Source organism: Pituophis catenifer, unplaced genomic scaffold (genome assembly GCF_029215685.1).
Source record: "Pituophis catenifer annectens isolate HBS135680 unplaced genomic scaffold, rPitCat1.0.hap2 SCAF_8, whole genome shotgun sequence".
In the NCBI taxonomy this organism is placed as follows: domain Eukaryota; kingdom Metazoa; phylum Chordata; class Lepidosauria; order Squamata; family Colubridae; genus Pituophis; species Pituophis catenifer.
This window is the reverse complement of record NW_027256888.1, coordinates 38613450-38635822: the sequence shown is the minus strand read 5'-3', so window position 1 is coordinate 38635822 and position 22373 is coordinate 38613450. Positions and strand designations below refer to the sequence as shown.

The 22373-nt window shown below is 41.5% G+C and overlaps 1 protein-coding gene across 1 annotated transcript in view; it reads right to left on the bottom strand.

The window, feature by feature from the left end:
• The window catches only part of STOX2 (storkhead box 2), a 91871-nt gene extending 74829 nt beyond the window's left edge, over positions 1-17042 (bottom strand). The window contains exon 1 of the mRNA XM_070948870.1: positions 16877-17042. Within this exon, the coding sequence (XP_070804971.1) occupies positions 16877-17042 (166 nt within the window). The remainder of the gene's footprint in view (positions 1-16876) is intronic.
• Between the last annotated feature and the right edge of the window lie 5331 nt (positions 17043-22373).

The window sequence follows — 22373 nt, the reverse complement described above, 5'->3', positions numbered from 1 at the left end:
GTTTTAGCACCTGGCCACCACAGGTGACTCCCAACATGAGTCATGCCCATCCCAGCCACACTCACCATGACCATGCCTACCCTGGCCCTCTGACGTCAAATACAACCCTGATGTGGCCCTCAATGAAATCGAGTCTGACATCACTGCTCTATTCCAATTACTGCTGGATGGAACATGGCTCTTGGCTTTCAACCAATCAGGATATGTGGAGGGAGGAGAGACCAAAAGAGAAGGAAAAATGGACACTGCTCTTTTTTCTTCTATGTTAGTCCCCAAGAGGGAAAACTGCTCATCTGACTGGCTGTTAAGCATTTCATTTCCCAGGCTTTGGATTTTCTGTCCATTAACTGGATTGATGGGTTGTCACTTTTCATTAACCTTTTCAGTCACTGAACTTGAAATGGAAGTTCTGCATATTCACTACAATATGCAAGTCTACTTAAGGCTTAGGTAACAGTTAACTTGTTTTTAATCTAAGTCAAAGGGGCTCTCAGGCCCTTAAAAAAGGAAGTCAAAAATAGGCTATTCACTCCTTATTTAAATCAAGCCCCACAGCCTGTTCATAAACCAATGGGCAATATTTTGGCCCTAGTCTCTCAAATATGCTTCAGAACCTCATCACAGAAAAAGATTAGAGCTGTATTTGACACAATGAAGTTTACAAGACCTTATGTAAGGTATATAAATAATCCTATAAATAAGTTTCCTTTTTATTAATTTACACTATTTCTAGCTGTTTATTGTGCAACAGCTCTCTGGTATATTAAAGTTTATGGAATGGCAGAAAATATTCTATAGAAATTCTGCTAACGTACAACCCTGATAGAGTTCTACTCCCAGTAACTCATAGGACAATGTTTTATTTTTTTAAATACGTTTTGCAGACTGAAATATTGCCTGTTCTTCAACAGTAGTCCTATCAAGAATTCACCCAAATATGTGTGAATGCTCACCATGCAGTCTTTGCCAGTACTTTTCCACCCTGAGTATGTTTTACATGAAGGAAGAAAACTTCTATATCCTCAACAACATAGAAAACTCTAGTGCCGTGATGGCGAACCTATAACATGGAAATGGCACAGAGAGCCATCTCTCCAGGCACGCCAGCCATCGCCCGTTGCTTTTCCGGGTTCCAGCGCACAAATGCACGCCAGCCAGCTGGTCTTTGTCTGTGTGGGAGCACTGGAAACTGTAAGAGCAGCTCCCTGGCATGCATGCATGCGCCGGGAAGCTGAGCTTCTGGTGCGTGTATGCACGCTGGCCAGCTGGTCTTCTCACGTGCATGCATGCATGCCAGAAACCAGAAGAACATGTGACTGGCATGCATGCGCACACCAGAAACCGGAACTTTAGGTTCCTGGTGCGCACATGCATGCCTGGGAGTTGTTCTTCTGATTTCTGGCACTTCCCCACGCACACCCATTTCAGCATTCAGTGCCGAAAAGGTTCGCCAACACTGCTCTAGTGGCAAGGGAACCTTGAACTGAAGACATTCAGAACAAAGACCTGGCTTATGCAAGTCAAACAAAACTGTAATTATGAGCATTCCAGTAGTTTACTAGAATGGAACAAACACGTGGCCAAATTCAGCTTGTCCTTTAAAAAAGATTCAGCTGAAAGTTATATTCCCCTATATTAGGATTTATATATTATATGTATATAAACCTAAACTGTATTCTGCAAAATTAAAAATTGAAAATGTTGCTTCTGCTTCATGACAAAGAAACAAAAATTGGGCCAAAGTCAAAAAGTGGCTAGACAAAATAACAGAACAATCAATAAAGGGAGAACCAGAGACATTTTTGCTAGGGATCTTCACAGAAAATTATACAAAGGAAATAAAATATTTAATACTACATATCTTAACAGCTGCCCGCATAGCTTATGCCCAAAATTGGAAAAAAGAAAATATACCAACAGAGGAGGAGTTGATAAAAAAAAATTTGGAATGCGCAGAGATGAATAAATTAACAAAAGAACTCAAAGAAAAAGAGGATACAGAATACTATAAAATTTGGTATAGATGGCATGAGTGGCTGGAGGAAAGGAAAAATGAAGAAGAAAAGTAAGGGGGGGGAGAGAAAGAAATGTCAAAAATAATGGGAAAATTGTTAAAATACAATTTAGTGATTGAAATGAAAAAGAGAATTATATTGTAAAAGAAATGATGGGGACAGATAGTAATTTGGAATAAGATAAAGTAAAATTCGTGGAGATAGTAAATAATAAGGAAGGACCACTATGAAAAAGCTGTAAAAAGAGTTTTGTATATAAGTGTTGTATGTCTTGTATTGTCTTACTGTGTTATAATAATAATAATAAAAAAAAGAAAGAAAAATTGTTATATAATAATTTGGCAATTCAAATTAAGGAATTCTGATTAATTATGCAAAACATCCTAGGTCAGAATCACATAATACTTTTATGTCTGCTTAAATAGAATTTATCCATTGACTTACAGGCATAAACAATGTTGACAAAAGAATAGTATTACAACAATAGAGCATTTTCAGAGTACAATATCTGTTGATTTACATTCAGCAGAACAGCAATTTTTTAAAATGCCCAAGTTTCTCCAATAGATTCAAGGGTCTTAGATCAATTAAACAGTTTTGGGGTAAAATAAATCTCCCCAAATTTGACCAAACTGTATATTTAGATGCAATCTTACCCCTTCAAAAATTGTTAAATCAAAACTATTAAATTAATGAAAAGTGCTAATGCTCTTTCAACAAATTTGTATGAAATATGTAGAAAAGCAGGGGTATACAATCTTGGCAATTTTAAGTCTTGTGGACTTCAACTCCCAGTATTCCCTAGCCAACCCACTTCTTAAAGTTGTCAAGATTGAACACCCCTGTAGTAAAGGATATTATCGATTATCTTATCTCTTATCTCTTATCCCTATTGCCCCAAGGGATTCGTATCACCTTATCTGTTGTATTTTATACATATACATAATATAATATGCAACACTGAAGGTTTTTAATAAGAGATTGGACAACCATTTGTCTGAAATGGTAGGGGATTTCCTGCTTGTGCAGGGGATGGATTAGAAGCCTCCAAGTTCCCTTTCAACTCTGTTTTTTTGTTGTTCTATTATTCAACGTTACAATGCTATCACTGGAAAATGATCTTTCCTTTAATTCTGCTCTTAACTATCCAGTGTAAGGATATAGCTACAGGACATAATAAACTGTAATTAAAATTGGAAATCAGCAGGAAAAAATGGATAAAATTGCAAGAGGAAAGGAATTTTGATGAACCTGAAGTGGAGAATCTAAAACTAGTATTTAAGAGATGTGTTCTTATGACTGACCTTGCTTCCTGAGACATAAACATTCTAATGAAGGCCTTTCCTTTGTTTCAGCTGTGCTAGAAAACTGTGAAAGAAAAACAGGTGGCTAACTATTTTCCTCACCTACACTTGCACTTTACATTGCTAGCAATCAAGAACTATCTACCATTTAGGAATGGTTTCAAATAAATATGTAAATATTCAAACAGATGATAAAAAAAGTTCAACAATACAATTTGGGATAAAATGGGGCGTTGGTCTTACCTGACACGCCCTTTCTCAGGATGGAGGGAACAGCAGTCAGGGATGGGTTAACTCTGTCTGTTAGCTGCTAGGACTGAGTCTGCAAAACTGTTAAGCCACGCCTCTTCCTGCTGCTTCCCAGCTTTTTGACGAAGGCGTCGATGCAGACTGACGTGTCGAACTGTGAAAACAAAAGTAGTGTAGATCCCCACTGAATCCCAATATTGGACCGGAAAAGAAAAACCGGGTGGGGCTGACTGCTGTTCCCTCCATCCCGAGAAAGGGCGTGTCAGGTAAAACCAATGCCCCTTCTCCATAAAGGAGGAAACAGCAGCCAGGAATGGGACATACCAAAGCCGGCTGTCCTATTGGGAGGGTGTAGTCTGGTCCTGCGTCCCCCGCTCCAAATGGACTCAATGGAGCACCCGCCTGTCTCAGCCGAGGCGTAGGTGTCCAACTTGTAGTGGCAGATAAATGGGGATAGGGATGACCAGGTAGCGGCCCGGCAGACCTCCTCTAGAGAGGCTTGCGTAGTCCATGCAGCTGAAGTAGCTGCGCTCTTGGTAGAGTGGGCAGTGATATGTCTTGGGACTGGGCCTGGACTTCATATGCCTTAGCAATAGAAGCTCTAATCCATCTTCCCAAGGTCAATGTCATAAACCAAGACTGTAGAGACTGTGAGACTCTCTGTAACCGAGAGTCGCAGGTTGGAAGGAGACGAAAAGGGCTTCCGTCCTCCTGAGGGAGGAGGTCTGTTTAATATAGATTCGGAGAGCTCTTTGCACATCCAACGTATGCCAAACACGTTCCAACCGGTGGTCAGGCTGAGGGCAGAAGTTGAGTAAGACCAGTTCTTGAGCCTGTGGAACAACGTGTTGACCTTGGGAAGGAATGTTGGGTCCAGTCGTAAAACCACTCTGTCTGCATGGTCGGATATCCACCTGGCAGATATTATAGCGACCAGGAATACCACCTTATATGAAAGGAAGCATAGACTGACCTCTCTCAGGGGATCCGGGTTGGGGCAGTTAAGACCTTGTTTAAGCTCCACGTGGGATACCAGTGTACCACCGGAGGCCTAAGGTTAGAAGGCCCCCTGAGGAACTGGCAGACCACCAGTTGCTGAGAAAGGAATTCCCTGGATCCACAAGTCAAAACGGAGGAAAGGGCTGCAACCTGCCTCTGAAGGGTGTTTGGGGCTAGCCCATCGGCCAACCCGTCCTGTAAGAAGTCCAATATGTGAGCTACAGAAACATCCATGGGGACCAGGTCACATTTCTTTCACCAGGTGCAAAATGCCCTCGATGTGGCATTATAGATGCGGTTGGTGGAATCCCTGCAAGAAGCCTGAATATTTTTGATGACCCTGGAGGAAAAATTGTCCCCCCCCCCAGCAGGCCCTGCTCAAGCGCCAGGCGGTCAGTTGGAACCACTGGGGGTCCGGGTGGGCCAATGCCCCCTGGCTGAGGGAGATCCTGTCCTGAGGGATCCTCCAGGGCCGGGTCACCGATAGGGTCATGAACCAAGGCCATCTGGGCCAATGGGGTGCCAGAAGCAGAAGCTCCTCCTCCTCCAGAAGTTTCCCAATGACTTTGGGAATCAATGGAAGAGAGGGAAAGGCATAAAGCAGTCCCAAACGTCACAGGCTGCATAGAGCATCACTGCCTCTGCCTCCAGAGTCAGAAACCTAGTGAAGAATAGCAGGAGAAACCACTGCAGAGCCCTGCTGTGGAGCCGAGCCCAAGGGGTGATGCCAAAGCTGGACACCATCTTTGCCAGGAGCTGCGATAGCAGCAGCAGAGAAGCCAAATGCTCCGTCTGGACACGTCTTGCCAATTCCCTCAGACTGGATTGGCGCTCCTGGGAAAGATACACCTTGGACTCCAGCGAATCTATGATAGCCCCCAGGTGGAGCAATCATGTAGAGGGGACCAGAGGGCTTTTGGTCAGGTTTATGGAAAAGCCATGATTTTGTAAGACCTGGATCGTGGTCTCCAGGTCCTGTTCTCCAGGATTTCCAAACTGGACTGTATAAGAATGTCAACCAGATAAAACCTCTGGACAAACTTCTTATAGGCAGAGTTTGGAGATGACCAGCCAGAGCAGCCATCAGTTTGGTGAACACCCTGAGAGCGGAGGACAGGCCAAAGGGCAATGCCCGGTATTGGGAATGTTTCCCCATGTAATGGAAGTGGAGAAACTGTCTGTGGCTGTGTAAGATGGGGACATGAAGGTACGCCTCCATCAGGTCCACTGACGTGAGAAAATTGCATTTTCTGATGCTCTCCAAACTGGTCTGGAGTGACTGCATCTTGAACCATCGATAAATGATGTGATGGTTCAGAGACTTGAGGTCAAGAATTGCCCTCCATCCACCTGAGGCCTTCTGGACAATGTACAGTCAAGAATAAAACCCTTGTCCGTGTTGCTCTCGTGGAACCGGCTGGATGGCCCAAGTATCCAAGAGATGTTTTATAGCAGATTCCATGAGGAGCTGTTTCATCTGGTCCTGTGAAACCGGGCAATGGACGAAGAGCCTCGGGGGGATGGAGAGGAATTCCAGGGAGAGGCCCGACCTGACTGTCTCCCTGACCCAAACATCCATGGTGATGTCCTCCCACTGACTGGCAAAGAGGGCCAGGCGTTCCCCTATGGGAGGGTTGGACCAGCAGTCATTTTGAGCATCAAAAGGAATGATCTCTCCCACCCTGAAAGGGCCGTTTGGGTGGATATCTTTGTCCCTGCCTGCTCTGACTGTTATGGAACTGTCCCTGCCTTGAAGGAAAGAATCATTGAATTGTGGCATGGCGAAACCGCTGTCCAGCCCTCGAAAGGACGAGGGACGAAAATAAGGCTGTGGACGGGAGTTCCCCCCTTTCTGGATAAGAGATAGTAGAACCTTGCATCTGTCCCTGGTTTCGACTAAAATTGGATCCAGGGAAGCTCCAAGTAATTTATCCCCAGTGTACGAGGACGATGCCAATCTCCATTTACTCCTGGTATTGGCCTGCCACTGGCGGAGCCATAGGAGGTGGGACGTCACTGAAGAGCCGATGGATTTGGCTGCGAACCTAGCCACATTTAGCATGGTGTCCACCGAGAATTCCATCGCCACCATGATTTTATTGAGATCCTGATGGGACCTCGAATCAGTGGCCGGAATCCTATCCTGTAATTGCTTAAGCCAGAGCAGCAAAGCTCTGTAAAAAATGAAGCTGCAGTGGCGGCCCTAACTGACCAGGCGGCAGCCTGGTGGCCTTTCTCCAATGATTTCTCTGCCCATTTATCCTCAGGGTGTAGGTTTTCCTCCGGGGTGCCTGCTAAGGGCGAGGGAGAGAGGCACTATAGGGGCATCTACAGGAGGCACTTGGAGGATATTAGAAAGCTCTGGAGCCATGTTATAGAGGCGTTTATCCATGCCATTAGGATTGGGACCTAATGCCCACTGCCTCAGCACTACATCAGAAAAAAGTTTGGGAGCAGGTATGACCTCCGCTTTCACAGTGGGTTCTACAAATAGAGGGTTTGCTGGATCAGTCACCTCTGGAGCTGTCACCAGGGAAGCCAGAATGCTGCCTAGTTGGGTAGTGTTCCGTGCCTTGAATAGCAAGGATCTAAAAATCTAGGGCTGGACAAGGCCGACAAAGGCGGGCTGGTCAGAACCAGGCCCTCACTGTCAGAGAGGTTGAATTCATGTTGTGTATCTTCGCTGGACAAGGATGCCTGGCTGGAAGAGACGGGGGAGTAGTCTTGCTTGCGGGCCCCCACAGCATTCCAAGACCTGGGTCCTTGATGACGGTCCAGGTGTCTGGTGTAGTCTGATTCGGCCCTTTGTTGCAGCCTGGCTGCAATGCCCTGCAAATTTAGAGTTCTGGTTGCTCATCTGCGCGAAGACCAGCAGCCATGGGCATGAAGTCACTGATGGGTCCCACTGTGTCTCAGGTTGTACCCAAGAAGAATGTGGAAGCCTGGTCTCTGGTATAGGGCCGAACAGCAGATCAGTGTTGCTGGGCAGATTAAGGCCTTGTTGTATGGAGCCATCCGAGGACCATGATGCCCTGGGACTCCCCTCAAGAGGGTCAGGCTGTTGAGACCCTTCAGGAGCAATAGATAGGTCAAAGGCCTTCTCCATGATTTGGAGACCCTTGGCCCTTTTTTCCGCCTCCTTTTGTGCTTTACTTATGGCCTTCTCAATGGTCTTATGTCTCCGTTGCTCAGCCTTAGAAGCCGTGCCATGTGGCTGTATTGGAGGCTGATGTGCCTTAGCGTGCTTGCTATGGGGCCTTGCTCCCAAGGGGCCCTCCTTTGGGTCGCAGTCACTGCGTTTGTTCCCCCGGGTACCAGCCACGCAGTTGCCATCTGTCGGCATGGCGGCTGCCATTTTGAAATTGAGACCTAGCAGTCTCAGCCTGTAGGCCTGCTGCTGGAAGAGTCACACTGGCCAGGCATTAAAGACCATCCCAATGTGGTAAGGGCTGCGGGGGTGCTAAGAATGCCCCGCTACTCACCGCCCTCCATGTTGCGATCCACAGCTTGATCCGAGACTTGCAATTGCTGCCTTGCCAAAGAGGAGAAATGAGGTGTGGGGAGTGGCATTGTTCTCACTCACCCCTCTGACTCGCTAGCCTTCCAGTTTCAAGTGCGATTGAAATGAGTGTGGAATTGTCCCTCACACTGTAAGGGTAGCACTGCGGAGCAAAAGCTCATGCACGCAGCCATCACCTCCACCACTGCTCTCCTCATCAATATCAGCAAGCCATGTGGGTTGCCGAAGCAAACCCCTGGGTCAGCGTTTCGAAGCAAGCTTGTGAGTACTGCCCAGTCAGACCTGCCAGCTGGCAGTCCGATGCCGCCCACGCGGCCCTCACTGGGGTCAGGCTAAAAACCTTTCACGCTGGAAAGCTGGTTGCTCAACCAAATGTCCTGGGAGCTTCTATGAAGAAATATTTCTCCTCAAAGGTAGAAAAGTAGTTAGAAATGCATTAGCAGAAAGGGACACGTCTGTCCAAGCTAGACTAAGTCTAAAAAGCTGGGAAGCAACAGGAAGAGGCAGGGCTTAACAGTTTTGCAGACTCAGTCCTAGCAGCTAACAGACAGAGTTAACCAATTCCTGACTGCTGTTCCCTCCTTTATGGAGAACATCCTGTTCTAAAATTCACATCCTTATTTTTGAGGGGGGGGGGGGTGGGGGGAAACAGTCATCACATTCTAAGATTTTCTCAAGGAACTAGTGTTCACATTCAACACTAGGAACTTGCCTAGTTCCTGCAATAAATCAACTTCGCTCATCTGTCAGGCTTCTTAGACTCAAATCCTTCAGAAAATCTCTAACTTTTTGTTTTAGTGACATCCCTCCCTCCACCTGTTGCTCCCTCATCTACTTGAAACAAAATTGTCTACTGAGTTCAATAGTCTTAATGGAAATTCAAATAGATTTTACATCAGATATTTTATTTCTTGTGGTTAAGTTATATCTCAACACTTGTTTGACAGGCTCTCAGTTGCTACATCCATACAGAGCAGTAAAGAGAAACAAGCCAAGAACAAGGCATTAGTATTGTTAAATGCAAACATTTATTGGTAAGCAAGTGGTTGACATACTAAAAAAATATACCAGTACTTAGCAACAGTAATTTTACATCATCCACAGACATTCTGGATGGACAAAATTCTTATATTGTCATCAAGAAGAAAAAGGGATAAAATCCTGAAAAATGTCATGGAGGAGGCAGCATGTAATTTTTGAGTCAATGACTGCACAGACAACAAAATCCTCAACTTTAAATATCACATTTTTTTCTTCCTTGCAATTGTATCTGATGCTTAGAGGTTGCCTCAACAGGTCCCTGAGGTTTTCCAGAAGTGGTTTGCCATTGCTTCCTTCCTAGGGGTGAGAAAGTGACTGGCTCCAAGGTCACCCAACTGGCTTTGTGCTCAAGAGGGGATCAGAACTCATGGTCTCCCAGTTTCTAGTCTGATGCCTTAATCAGTCTACCAGATTGAGTCTTCTACATATCATGTATAGATTATCTTATTAAAAATATTCACACTGTTCGTCTATGGAGATTCTCAGTCATCCAGATCATGGTTGTCCCAGTGGTGCTTTTTCAAGAGGCAACTTGACTTTCTGGTTTTTCTTGGAAGATGTTTTGCTTCTTATCCAAGAAGCTTCTTCAGCTTTTCAAGAAGCTTCTTGAATAAGAAGCAAAACTTCTTCCAAGAAAAACCAGAAAGTCCAGCTGCCTCTTGAAAAAGCACCTTTGGGACATTCACACTGTTCCCCAACACATTTAGAAGTGTTCTTATCATTGCATTAGTTGAAGACAAAATGTCTATTCATGTTGGCCCAATGTATACTGCTAAATAGAACAGCTTAGTTTTATTTATAGAAGCAAAAAAATTAAAATTAGATAATGAAAGGAAGGAAAAAAGATTCATGTATTTTAAGCTCTTACAATGTGCAAAAATCCATCAACTGGTATAACAGTAACCAGATTATTAAGAAATTACAGAATATTATAATAGAAAACTATGTGCTCAATGGCATCAAATAATCCAGTTAAAAGAGATGGGGGAGTCATGGGCTACAATTATAGTTCCCAGCCTATCTCATAATTTGACCACACTTCCTGAGATATCATCGATCAAATAACCATATATTCTTCAAGGTATACATGTGGACACACATTAAGTGCTCATTGAAGTCACCTTTAAAAACAAAAGATATCAACTTTTTAATATTATATTTAAATACCACTATCCTATGGATTCTGTCCTCTAATTTACTATTCCAATAAGACCTCATGCATACCAAAAGAGAAATTTTAGTAATACATTCTAAATAAAAAATATAGTGCAAATTCCAAGTATCTTACTAAACTTTTACAAGGAACTACCAACTCAGATGATCAAACATCTAATAACAGCCTAATCAAGGAATTACAAAGAAGAAAACAACCCACCCCCACCAACAGGGCAGCCCATTGTATATAAACAGAGAGCAAACCACACCCACTTCTAGCACTGATGATGTTAGCTATTGGGTTATTATTTATTTATTTATTTATTTATTTATTTATTTATTTATTTATTTATTTATTATTTATTGGTTCGATTTATATGCTGCCCTTTTCCGGAGACTCAGGGCGGCTTACAATGCGTTAAGCAATAGCCTTCATACTTTTGTAAATACCTGCTTAGTAGGGCTTTCACCGCCCCCCCCCCCCCAGCGGTGTTCTTTTTTATACAAAGTCAATTTATTGCCCCCACAAACCGGGTCCTCATTTTACCTACCTCGAAAAGATGGAAGGCTTGAGCCTGGTGAGATTTGAACTTGCAGTAATTGCAGGCAGTTGGTGTTACTTAACAGTGCTTTAGTCTACTGCGCCACCAAGGCTCTTAATGAAATATCTTCAAGAAAAAGCTCAGAGAACACCAAAGACCCTACTATTCATTTTCACTATAAAACTAAATATTACTCCAGAAAATGTATTCCTTATAAGGTATATAAGGGGGGAATAAGCACCGAGTGGTTAAATCTAGATTCATCATGTATCTAGTAGCAAACTTCCAGATAGTAATACTCTACCTTTCTAACCAAAGGCCTATTGACGAGAAACAAATTAAGAGGTATTCATTTTCACATCCTTAAACCTTCCCAACAGAAGATTGGAATACTTTTAGATCTACTTCATCAATTACTGTAATTCCCAAGTGAAATTCTCAGCATAACTTCTTTCATTAACTTTAGTTAGTGCATCTGTTCTAATTGTCTCCTGGAATGGGATAATCCTTCACAATTATCCTGCTATGGAATTATCCAAGCAGGGATACTAAAACATTATACATTAGGTGAGTTTTGAAAAGCACTGGGCATTTCAACTTGTTCAAAATAGGACATCAAAGCTGTTAATTCAGACATATATCTCACTAGAATTCAAAAATCTGCTGTAATGTGTAGGGTCAGGCACAACTGTTCTGGGGCTACAATATTTGAAAGACTATTTTCCCCATATATGATATGGCCAATCATCAACTATTATAAGATCTGTTACAGACTTGCCTTTTCAGACAATAAATTACTATGGATCAGGCTACAATTCTAATTCTTATCCAGTAACATTTTTGTTCTCTTATTTTGCAAATTTTTTGTTTTAATTGTTTTTCTGTTCAGACTTTGATTTTTAAAGAGTGTTTTTCCTTTGTCATTTCACTGCATACCGTACTTTTCTATACACACACAAATAGAGACACATCACTGTAACAAAGGCAATTCGCCAGCAAGCTGTTTGCCCAAGGCAACTTCAAGTCATTCTAGAAGAGCATATACTCACTTGGCAAGTTATACAGCTAAACTAAGCAAAAAGTGGAAAGAGGATAATTTCCAACATTAGATAATAGACCAGGTGCACAGGAAACACTACATTTTTATTCTATCCTATGGGTTATGCCTTACCTAGCTCTCAATTTAAAATAAAGAATAGGTGATGTCTAGAATCAGTAATTATAATTAAAGCTATCAAGCAAGACTAATGCCCCTTTTAAGTAACATTTTTATTGACTTATTTGTATTCATCCTTCCTCCAAAGAACTGGAGCACTATACATATTCCTTCTTTATTTTAACAATGACTGTGAGATTGGGCAGGTTTATAACAAAAAACAGATTTTTACCAACAATGATTTGGAGGTGACAAGTATATCTAATTCTCCATCTGACAATCTAACCAAAAAACTATTCATACTTTCACTCTCCGAAGTGGAATTTTGGTGAGACAATTTTAATTTGGTGCTTGCTTTTTCCTCATTATAGTATCTTTCTTTAATGTAGAGGATTCTGTAATACTTATATTACAGATCTGTTAATATATTATTTCTATCTTACTCCTCAGCAGGAATACATTTAGTGATTAAAAACAGTTAAGATCTCCACAACCTTCCACAATAAAAGTAACTTCTTCATTCAAAAATATGCTGAATCCTTGATTTCTGATTTTATTCAAATGCATGGATTACACAGTTGTAGAATAAAATGGATAACAACTTTTTATTTTGATATAAGGTAAAATGTTTATTAGATTAAACTTTTTTCTATTGTCCAGATAAATATTCCAAAATCTGGAAGTTTAGACAATAAGAAACAGTTAGTGAATTAATTTATTCCTTAATTTGAGCACCAGCATTTCCACATTTTAATTGAGGTAAACCCTTTTTCACCTCAAACCACCTAGTTTCTTGTTTTAAAACAAAACAAAACTATCTGAATGGATCTTTTTAAAAAATATCTTCAATTCAACACTAATCTAATCTAATCATTACCAAAATTAGTATTTAACATCTATGTTCCAAATAAGTCTTTAATGGAACTAATAGCCCATCTGCGAAAGATTTCCAATAACCGGAAAACTTCTTTGGTATAGATATGAGAAAGAGCAAAGAAAATAAAAGGTATACATACTACCAGAGTATTTAAATTATACAATTAATGAGGCTATTCAAAATTTGTCTCAAAATACAAAAGCCAAACATGTTGATTGTTCTACTCTTTATTCCTTTGAAAAAGTTAAGGCAGTGAGTTTTCCTATGGAAAATTTCTACTTCCAACATGAAATAAACATGAATAAGCTCTACAAAGTGGTGGCTCAGAAACTTCAAGAAATTTTGGATTACAGGTAGTTCTTGATTTACAACCATTCATTTAGTGACCAAAGTTACAATGGCACTGAAAAAAGTGACCTATGACCATTTTTCACATGTTTGTTGCAGCATCCCCATGGTCACATGATCAAAATTCAGACATTTGGCAACTGGCATGCATTCATGCGATCACCTTTTTCGGCATTCTGACAAGCAAAGTCAATGGGAAACCAGATTCACCTAACAACTGTGTTATTAACTTAACTACAGTGATTCGTTTAACAACAGTGGCAAGAAAGTTCATAAAATGGGGCAAAATTGTCTTGCTTAACAATGGAAATTTGGGTCAATTGTGGTTCTTAAGTTGAGTGACTTATGATTGTTTTTCACATTTGTGACCATTGCAGCATTCCCATTGCCACATGACCAAAATTCAGATGCTTGGCAACCGATTCATGATGGTGACAGTGTCCTGGGGACGTGTGATCAGCTTTTGCAACCTTCTGACAAGCAAAGTCAATGGGGAAGCCAGATTCACTTAACAACTGTGTTACTCATTTAACAAGTGCAGTGATTCACTTAACTATGTTAAGAAAGGTTGCAAAATGGGCCAAAACTCACTTAATATCTCGCTTAGAAACAGAAATATTGGGCTCATTGGTGATCATAACGACTACCTGTACTTTCTATTGTTTTTCTGAAAAGGGATCAAAATTTTAGTATCAAATATTATTTACCATATCACAAAATCTCAGCTATCTATATTAGTGAAAGGAAAACCATGTTTAAAAATGGACCCTTACCAAATGCTAATTGAAAATCATAACCTATCAGAATACATAACTTAGATATTTCTATATTCAATGCCTTTATAAGGTATTCTAGGGATGTTCCAGCTTAAAAAATCTTACAGATGGAATGACCTGGAGATTTAGGGAAAAGAAAAAATGATTTGCTTGTGTATTTTAACATTATTGACCAGGGGTGAAATCTAAAATTTGTTACTACCAGTTCTGTGGGCATGGCTTGGTGGGAGGTTAATGTGACTGGGTGGGCGTGGCCAATTTTTTTTTTTACTTTTAAAATCATTTTTTCTACAACCTCTTCGGCTAAGAGGTTGTAAAAAAATGTTTTCAAAAGTCTCTGAGGATCCCAGCTGAGTTCCCTGATCTGGGATCCTCAGAGCATTTAAAAGAAAACAAGGGTTTTTTTCTTTTAAATGCCTCTGATGAGCCGCGCAATCATCAGAGACTTTTTTTTTAACTTTCAAAAGCATTTTTTTGGCCGAAGTTGTAGAAAAAATGCTTTTAAAAGTAAAAAAAAAAAGCCTCTGATGATTGTGCGGCTCAGCTGGGTATGGCGGGGGGGATTTTTGCTACCGGTTCTCCGAACCACCCGCCTCCATCGCTACCGGATCGGGCGAGCCGGTCCAAACCGGGAGGATTTCACCCGTTATTGACCCACCTATCTTTTCTTTCTTCTTCCAAGAACTTACTGAAGTAAAATTGCAACAATGTTAATAGCAATTAGGCTGAGTAACAGGACAAACACAATTTGGCAGTCTGAAAAATCAAGACCGTCCCTTTTGTATAACATTTTGAACGACAAAGAAAACATTTGTATTCAGTCTGTCAATTTTATGCAAGGCTGCTTCCTATAGATTTCCTGACCCAAAGAGGCCTATAAAAAGAGCCAGGTTTTAGAACATTAATTCATTCCTCCCCCAACCAATATACAGAACGACAAAAGACACAAGTAAATTCAGAATGAGGCTAATTTTTTTTCAGTCATAGCATCATATATTAAGTTTGCTTTATATAACTTCTGATATACTCTTAACAATTATAGAGTATTACTCATAGTTGATGTGTCACCTGCTCTTTTCTCACCCCCCCCCAGACACCATATATTTTTGCAGTTAATTTTGCAGACTTTGCCACCAGGCTAGGGAGATGGAACATTTTGTTTTACAATGTCCTGACCCAACACAAGTAACTCTAGCACCCCCAAAAAAATTCATATCAATTTCAGTATTGATGATGAGATTAGATCAAAAAACTGCTCTTCAAATTTTGTAGTAACTATTTCAAATATATAAGCTGTTCCCTAGGGATTTTACATAAGTAATATGAGTTAAACACATATGTTAAACTTACCAACAATACAGATTTGCAGAAAAAATATGAAACTGTAATTCTAGTGACACAAGACCAGACCACAATGCAGTTAAATACTGGTTACTCTAAACTATTTTTTAAAAAATAACTGCATAATGAATTACTAAACTCCCATTCAAATTTTAGAAGTATACAGCATGTGCCAAATGCAGTATTAAATATACCGAAGCAACAATATTCCAAAAAGTGTGGCTGGTTTTTATTTTTTATACAGATTTGGCATTTTTCTGAATGCATGCCTATGTGGCAGCCTAAAAGCTTGTAGACCAAAACTCAGTCAAACAAGATTCCCATAAAATATTTTTCCTCTATGTTTACATCTACTGACAAAAGGCTGTTAACAATCTATTCTTACCTTTAAAATTTAGTGCTTAGTAGAAAAAACATAATTATTAACAAAAGAAATCAAGTTAAGTAAACAAGTTACTCACAACCACTAACTTTAAGAACTGGGCCAGAAGAGAAGAGAAAAGCTACCCTTTGCCAAGTAATAAAGGTTCATGTTTTTATGCTGAAGTGAGTTTAATTCCCAATAATAAAAGAAAATTTAATATTGTAATAATGAAACCTGACCTCAGACTAAAACTAACCAAGAATTAAAACAATAAAAAATATTTCCATATTATGTCCTTTCCAGTAGGATTCTTATAAAATATTCCTTTTGGTCTTTCTTCAAAGTTTGAAATTTAAAAACCATCAGTTAAGCAAACATGCATTATTGCAAGAAGGCATTTCCTTCCATAATTCCTGACTGAAAGATCAAGTTGCCCTGATACATAGCTTTCTGCAGCCCTCCTGTCACATTTTGTTGTGCTCTGATCTTGTTATGCATGCACAAACATGTTAATGCAGTATCCATTATTACTAAGGAGCCTGCGCTGAAGCAATAGATAGGGAAAGGCACACATATGATACACACCCCCAGACACTCTTCCCTTCCTACCCACTAATGTTTACATATGTACTCATTTTTATCAGCAAAACAAAACTCCCCCTTCAACCCGCCCGACCCCCCCCCCCAGCCCCCAGCCAAATGGATACTGGAGACAATATTCCCAATAAGGCCACGATGGCAGGGCCACTTCCAGATGGAGAATGAAATTCAGAAATGCCTTTAGAGATCATTGCATTTAGGTAAAACAAGAGACAGTATCTGGTTTGATCATCCTTCGTGAGCCCAGCGATGGGGATGGTGCTTGGGCTCTCACAAAGGGGTGCAAGATTCCAAACGCGGGCTTGAGCGTTTCCTTGTCTCCCCATTTATTTTAAGGGAGCTGGAAGGTTTTAAATTCCATATTGAGAAGGCCCTGCTTCAAATAAACCTTCCCGAGGTACAAAATGGTGGATGCGAGCTTTAAAAGAAATTGGCTCCTTCATTGCAACCTATGCTAATCAGTGGCAACCCTTAACACGGCGCGGAGGAGATAAACAAACACACCAAGACCAGCCCTTTGAAACAGGCAGATTTGCATGTACGTGTGTACACCTACCCACCACCCCCCACAGACACTGATGTTACAGACCTGATGTCATGTAGCCCCGTGATGCTTGGGAGAGGAACGCTGGTGGGAAATGTTTGTGCAGGCGGTAGTCCTTCTCGCTGCGGGACCTCATGCGGTCCGAAGCCCGGTCAGAGAAATCCGAGCTCGGCCAGGCTCGCCGTAAGGTGATACTTCGGGTCTTCTTCATGGTGAGGCTCCCCCGCAAGCTAATTCCGCACGAGCCGCCGCGGCGGCATGAACCAGGCAGGCCTCCCGGCTCGCTTTATCTCAGCCGCCTCACAGGCAGCGCTCGGGCTGGCAGCGCAGCGCGCAACCTGGAGTCCCTGCCTCGTCCATCGTGGTTCCTCCGTGCCTGGTTTCCCTCCCGCGAAAGAGCCTTAGTTACGCGCGCCCCGCAACGCATCCCCCTTCACGGGCACTCCAACCAGCTTCCATCCCGAGTCATGTGGAGGAAAGGCAAATGGGGCGGCTTCGAAGGCGGCGGAGGAAGAGCAGAGCCCTCGACGGCGTGGAAGAAGCGCGCGCGGCGGTTCCAAAACAATAGCTTCGATTCGGCGCGATAGAGCTCAACCAGCGGTGAGCCGGGACACCCAAGGCCCGAGCAAATCAGGCAGCGCGCTCGGCCTGGGGGCGCTGACCCCGAAGGCTGCGAAAAAAAAAGCAAAGAAGCCTCCGAGCTGTAAAGCCATAGGAATCGCCCGAAGGGCTGGCAGCGGCCAAAGGCTGGCTTCCCCCCCTCCCTCCGTCAGCCTATCAGAATCCAAGCAAACCATCAAGGAGGCAGCCTAAAAAGCATGGCTGCAGCAACCATTCTTCCCGTTCGCAGCACTCACTGCCTCTCCTCCCGCCCTGGCCGCGCATATTCCTCCTTCGCGCACTCCAGTTGCCTAAACCTACAAGCGGCGGCAACGGTAACAATCGCCTTCACTGCAGATGGCTGAGGCGCCCATCTCCATCGCGCTCCCGCAGCAGCGGCAGCAGCATCCCTCGCCAGCCGTTCCTCCCTCTTGGTCGCCTGCAAGGTTATTCTCTTCTTCCCTTCATTGAACGCGCGCTTACGTCTGTCTGTCAATCGCGCCAGCAGCTAAAGCCCGAAAGCGTTCGGACTGCGAGATTAATCCGAAATGTTTTTCTCTCCGAAAATCCGCCTTGGATTGTCTGCTGCTGCTGCTGCTGCTGCTTGCTGCTGTTGCTCCTCCCCTCCGAAAATGGTGAATAGCTACTGAAGGGCAGGAAAGAAAGCAACAAACCAGCCTTATGCTAATCGAGAAGCTGTCTTAGGTTACGCGCGCTGAGCGAGTCAGCCTGCAAACTTTCATAGAACCCAGCCTAGAGCTTCTCCAGACCTTGGTTTGTGCTCCGGCTACCATCAGATTTGTGGATTTACATATTATAATGTTATTCTATTTCAATGGGCAATATGTTCTACACCCTTTTCTCACAAAGAAAAGGCAGCAAAATAAAAGTCTTAAACTGGTTTAAACTAAGCCTGCCTTTCCAACTATTTCCAAATATTATTTTGGAAACAAATACTCAAAACCAATGGACAGGAATCCATTGGAGCTGGACTAATGGATGGAACCTACAATCTTTCTTTTCTATATACTTGCGGTCCAACAGGCTCTATTGTCTGTAATTTTTGTACCAAAAGAAAGAAAAGAAAAACAAGGCCAATCACCCAACTAGACAGTGACAGTGATAAAAGAGGCCCACTTCCATATAAACTTGAAATCATTTAAACTGGGACACCAGAATTGAGGAAAAATCTCTCTTTTTTGTTCAAAGACTTAAAGAAACCCCCCCCATTTTCCCCATGCTCTATTAAAGGACGTATAACTATGGATCACTTGACTCTAGGGGGCAGTGCTCATTTCCGTTTCAAAGCCGAAGAGCCAGCGCTGTCCGAAGACGTCTCCGTGATCATGTGGCCAGCATGACTAACCGCCAAAGGCGCATGGAGAGCTGTTACCTTCCCACCAAAAGTGGTCCCTATTTTTCTACTTGCATTTTTTACGTGCTTTCGAACCGCTAGGTTGGCAGAAGCTGGGAGCTCACCCCGTTACGCGGCACTAGGGATTTGAACCGCTGAACTGCCAACCTTTCGAATGACAAGCTCAGCATCTTAGCCACTGAGCCACCGAGTCCCTTTTATACATACTTTATATGTATAGAAATACCATAAATCTCATCTACATTACCAAAGACACTTAGCACATTCCTCAGAATTGTTTGTTCACCAAAACTCATAGAATGATGTAGTGGTTAAAGTAATGGATTGGCACTGGGGAGACTCAAAGTTCAGTTCTCAATTATGGAAGCTTTACTGGGTGACTTTCAGCCAATTATTCTCTCTTAGACCAACAATCTCACATAGTTGTAGGAAAAATGGCAGGTGAGAGCAATTCTGCCATCTTAAGTCTTTAATAGGAAGATAGAACATATATATCTAACAAATACAAAACCATCAACTAAAATATGTTTGTTCTAAGAAAATATCCACTTGCAAAAAACTGCAGACAATCTCAGAAGAAAGTCCCTTACAAAATATTTATCCTCCTTAGCATCTGATTCAGGAGCATCAGCAGGGATAACCATTGAAATAGCAGGCAGTTCAGCAAGTCATGATAATTTCCAGAAAAGCATCATGATGTTGACGCTTACTTTTGTTACCCCCTCCCCCCCCCCCAAAAAAAAAGAAGTTAAATAAGTTCATATTTCTTATTCAGACATACGGGGTACATCAGCTTATAATTAAACTGAAATAAAACGTCTTATGTGTCTGTGGCATATTAAAACGAAATGCAAAAGCAACGTTTCCTTAAAAATGAAGTTAACACCCTGGCTTGTTTTGAACTAAGATTTGTACTCTCCAGATCCAGACAAAATGGAAACTGGTTAACTGAAAGCTCTCTAATTTATTGCAGGATAATGAAAAGAAACAAGCAAAAGCTTAACAGGTTATTTTAACTAAAATATTTCCAGCTAAGAACAAAGCTAATTTCTTACCATCCTACCTCATTCGGAGTGAATGTGCTATCCTATGGTAGCTCTCCCATCCTGGTACCATCCAGATGAGTTGAACAGGTAGTCCTCAGCAATCACTCAAACTAAAAAGGGACCCCCAAATAAGGACTTATGACATGGATTCAAAAGTCCAACAGTTGTCTCTCTCCACAATCATGTGGTTACATTTTGGACAGCATTTATGGCTGTTTGCAGCATCCCGCAGTAATGTGAACCAGTGTTTACTTCCAGTTTCTGGTGAAAACAGATATTAATGTAGACAATTAATTTGGTTAGCAACCATTGCAAAAAAATAACATAAAATCAGGTCATTCACATGATGACCATTTAGCAATTGGCATGACATATCATAATTCCAGGTTCAATTATGATCATAAGTTGAGGACTACCTGGTTCATCATTTCCATTCTGACTTGTGCTTTGACATTGGGAATTATAGACCAAGAAAACTAGACTCCATCTTGAGGAAAGCTACTATGTAGAATTTAATTCCCACCCTCTAGCAGACAACTTGGCCACTATTTGTATGATTATTCACATAGTAAATAAATAAGGATGTGGAACTGCCTTTATTCAAATCTGATTTGCCCATGATAACGTAAACAAGTGAGAGGTTGAAGAAAGTTCAGATTATTAATCCTAACTCAAGCATATCCTTTGCCTTCCTTAGATTTATCCATGCCTATCAATTTACTATACAAGCCAAGAAGTACATTTACCCATCACTTATGTAACAATAACAATCATCACATAATCTGCCTTCTTTACAATGAAAAAAACATGTCAAATATTTCCTTCTGTCTTGTTTCTTTCAATACATTAAACCGCTAGAGAATACAACCATTCTTTAAATATACTTCTGAAATCTTAAATCCCAGAGAGGAGAGAAGAAGGGGCTTGTTTGTTTACAGACAAGCAGATAATTCATACATGGAACTGACAATTGATCATCTTATCAATTTCCTATTTAAACAATACAAAGTCCTGGCAATTATTTTTTAAAAAGCTATAATAGCATGGTGAGTGAATACCATGCCATGCCAATACCATGCCATTTCAGATCTGTAATGTTTAATTGTCTTGGGAAAGCCCCAAGAAACATTTAGAAATTGGTATCAAGCTGTATTTTTAATGGGGAAGAAGGAAACTTATTTATTTATTTTATTAAATATTTTAAGCCACCCTCTCCCCTACAAGATGACTGTGGGCAGTTTACAGGTTATAAAACAAGCAAGAAATAGTTAAAATATTAAAACAATACAGAGTAAAAAAAAATATTAAGAACTAAAACCGAACTAAGAGAGCTAAGAGCCAGACGGGATGGAGATGAGGCCTTCTTACTCCATCAGCCATCTTCAGCAATGAGTACTCCCTTCGGGGTCCCAACACAGCTGGCAAAGCCAAATTTTGATATCCTTCCAGAAGGTCAAAAGGAAGAGGGTAGTGCTCACCTCCAGTGGTAGAATGTTCCATAAGGATGGGACCACAGAGGAAAAGGCTCTTTTGCTTGACTTTGCCTGCTTCAATTCCTTAGCAGACAGGATCCATGGCAGGCCTCTTCCGCTAGGATAAGGTGGGCAGGCTTGTCCCAATTGGGGAGAGACGATAATGAAATATATAACTGGAAAGTAATCATATCAACTAGATGTAATACTATCCAAACACCTGGATATGAAGTTTTATTCTGCTCTAATTCCAATCACATGTGGTGAGGAGAACACTCAAAGGCCATCTGCGTGCTCAGCTCCTAAAATGTTATGTATTTAATCCCAAACCTTGCTGAATATATTTCTTGTAAATTAAAAATAATTAAACATAACTATTAAAATTGAATTGATGCTTTATGTAAGAATTAATTAAGCAGCTAAATATCAAAGAACATTTTTTAAAAAATCAAAGAAGACGTCATGGACCAGACGCCCCTATTTAGATGAATACAATCTCTGAGTGACTTCCTGCTATTTTCTTCAGCCTTTCAAATAGAGCTAGAAGGCACTAGTGGGCCATCACCAGTGTCTCCACCCTGGAAATATAATCTCTTAACCTGAGATCAAAGGCTCAGCTCAGCAATAAAGAAAATACAGCATTTCAGTATTCAGTGCAAATATCTCTTGAAATCTTACAGAGTTCATGGGTTCAGGGAACATTTCTTAGTTTCTGTAAACCAATGAAGACCTGAAAATGTTTTGCTCAAGCTGAAATAATACGAAAATGAGGGTCAGAAATGATATACCTGTTTCACAAAGTAAAAACAAATGATTGCCAGATAACTCACACAATTTGTTTAAGTTTTAAGTGAGACATAGTAGAAATTGTTATGGAGGAACACTATAGGTATACATGATGTCATTTTGTAGCGAGTATTTCCATTATCTCTTTTCAGGTCTGTTTCAGAAGATGCTTTCTGTGAGCCGGGTATCTGGTGGCAGCTATCATTTATTTTAAAGAAGACCTTCATTCTGAGCATCTATCACCAAGCGGCAAGGATTGCAAC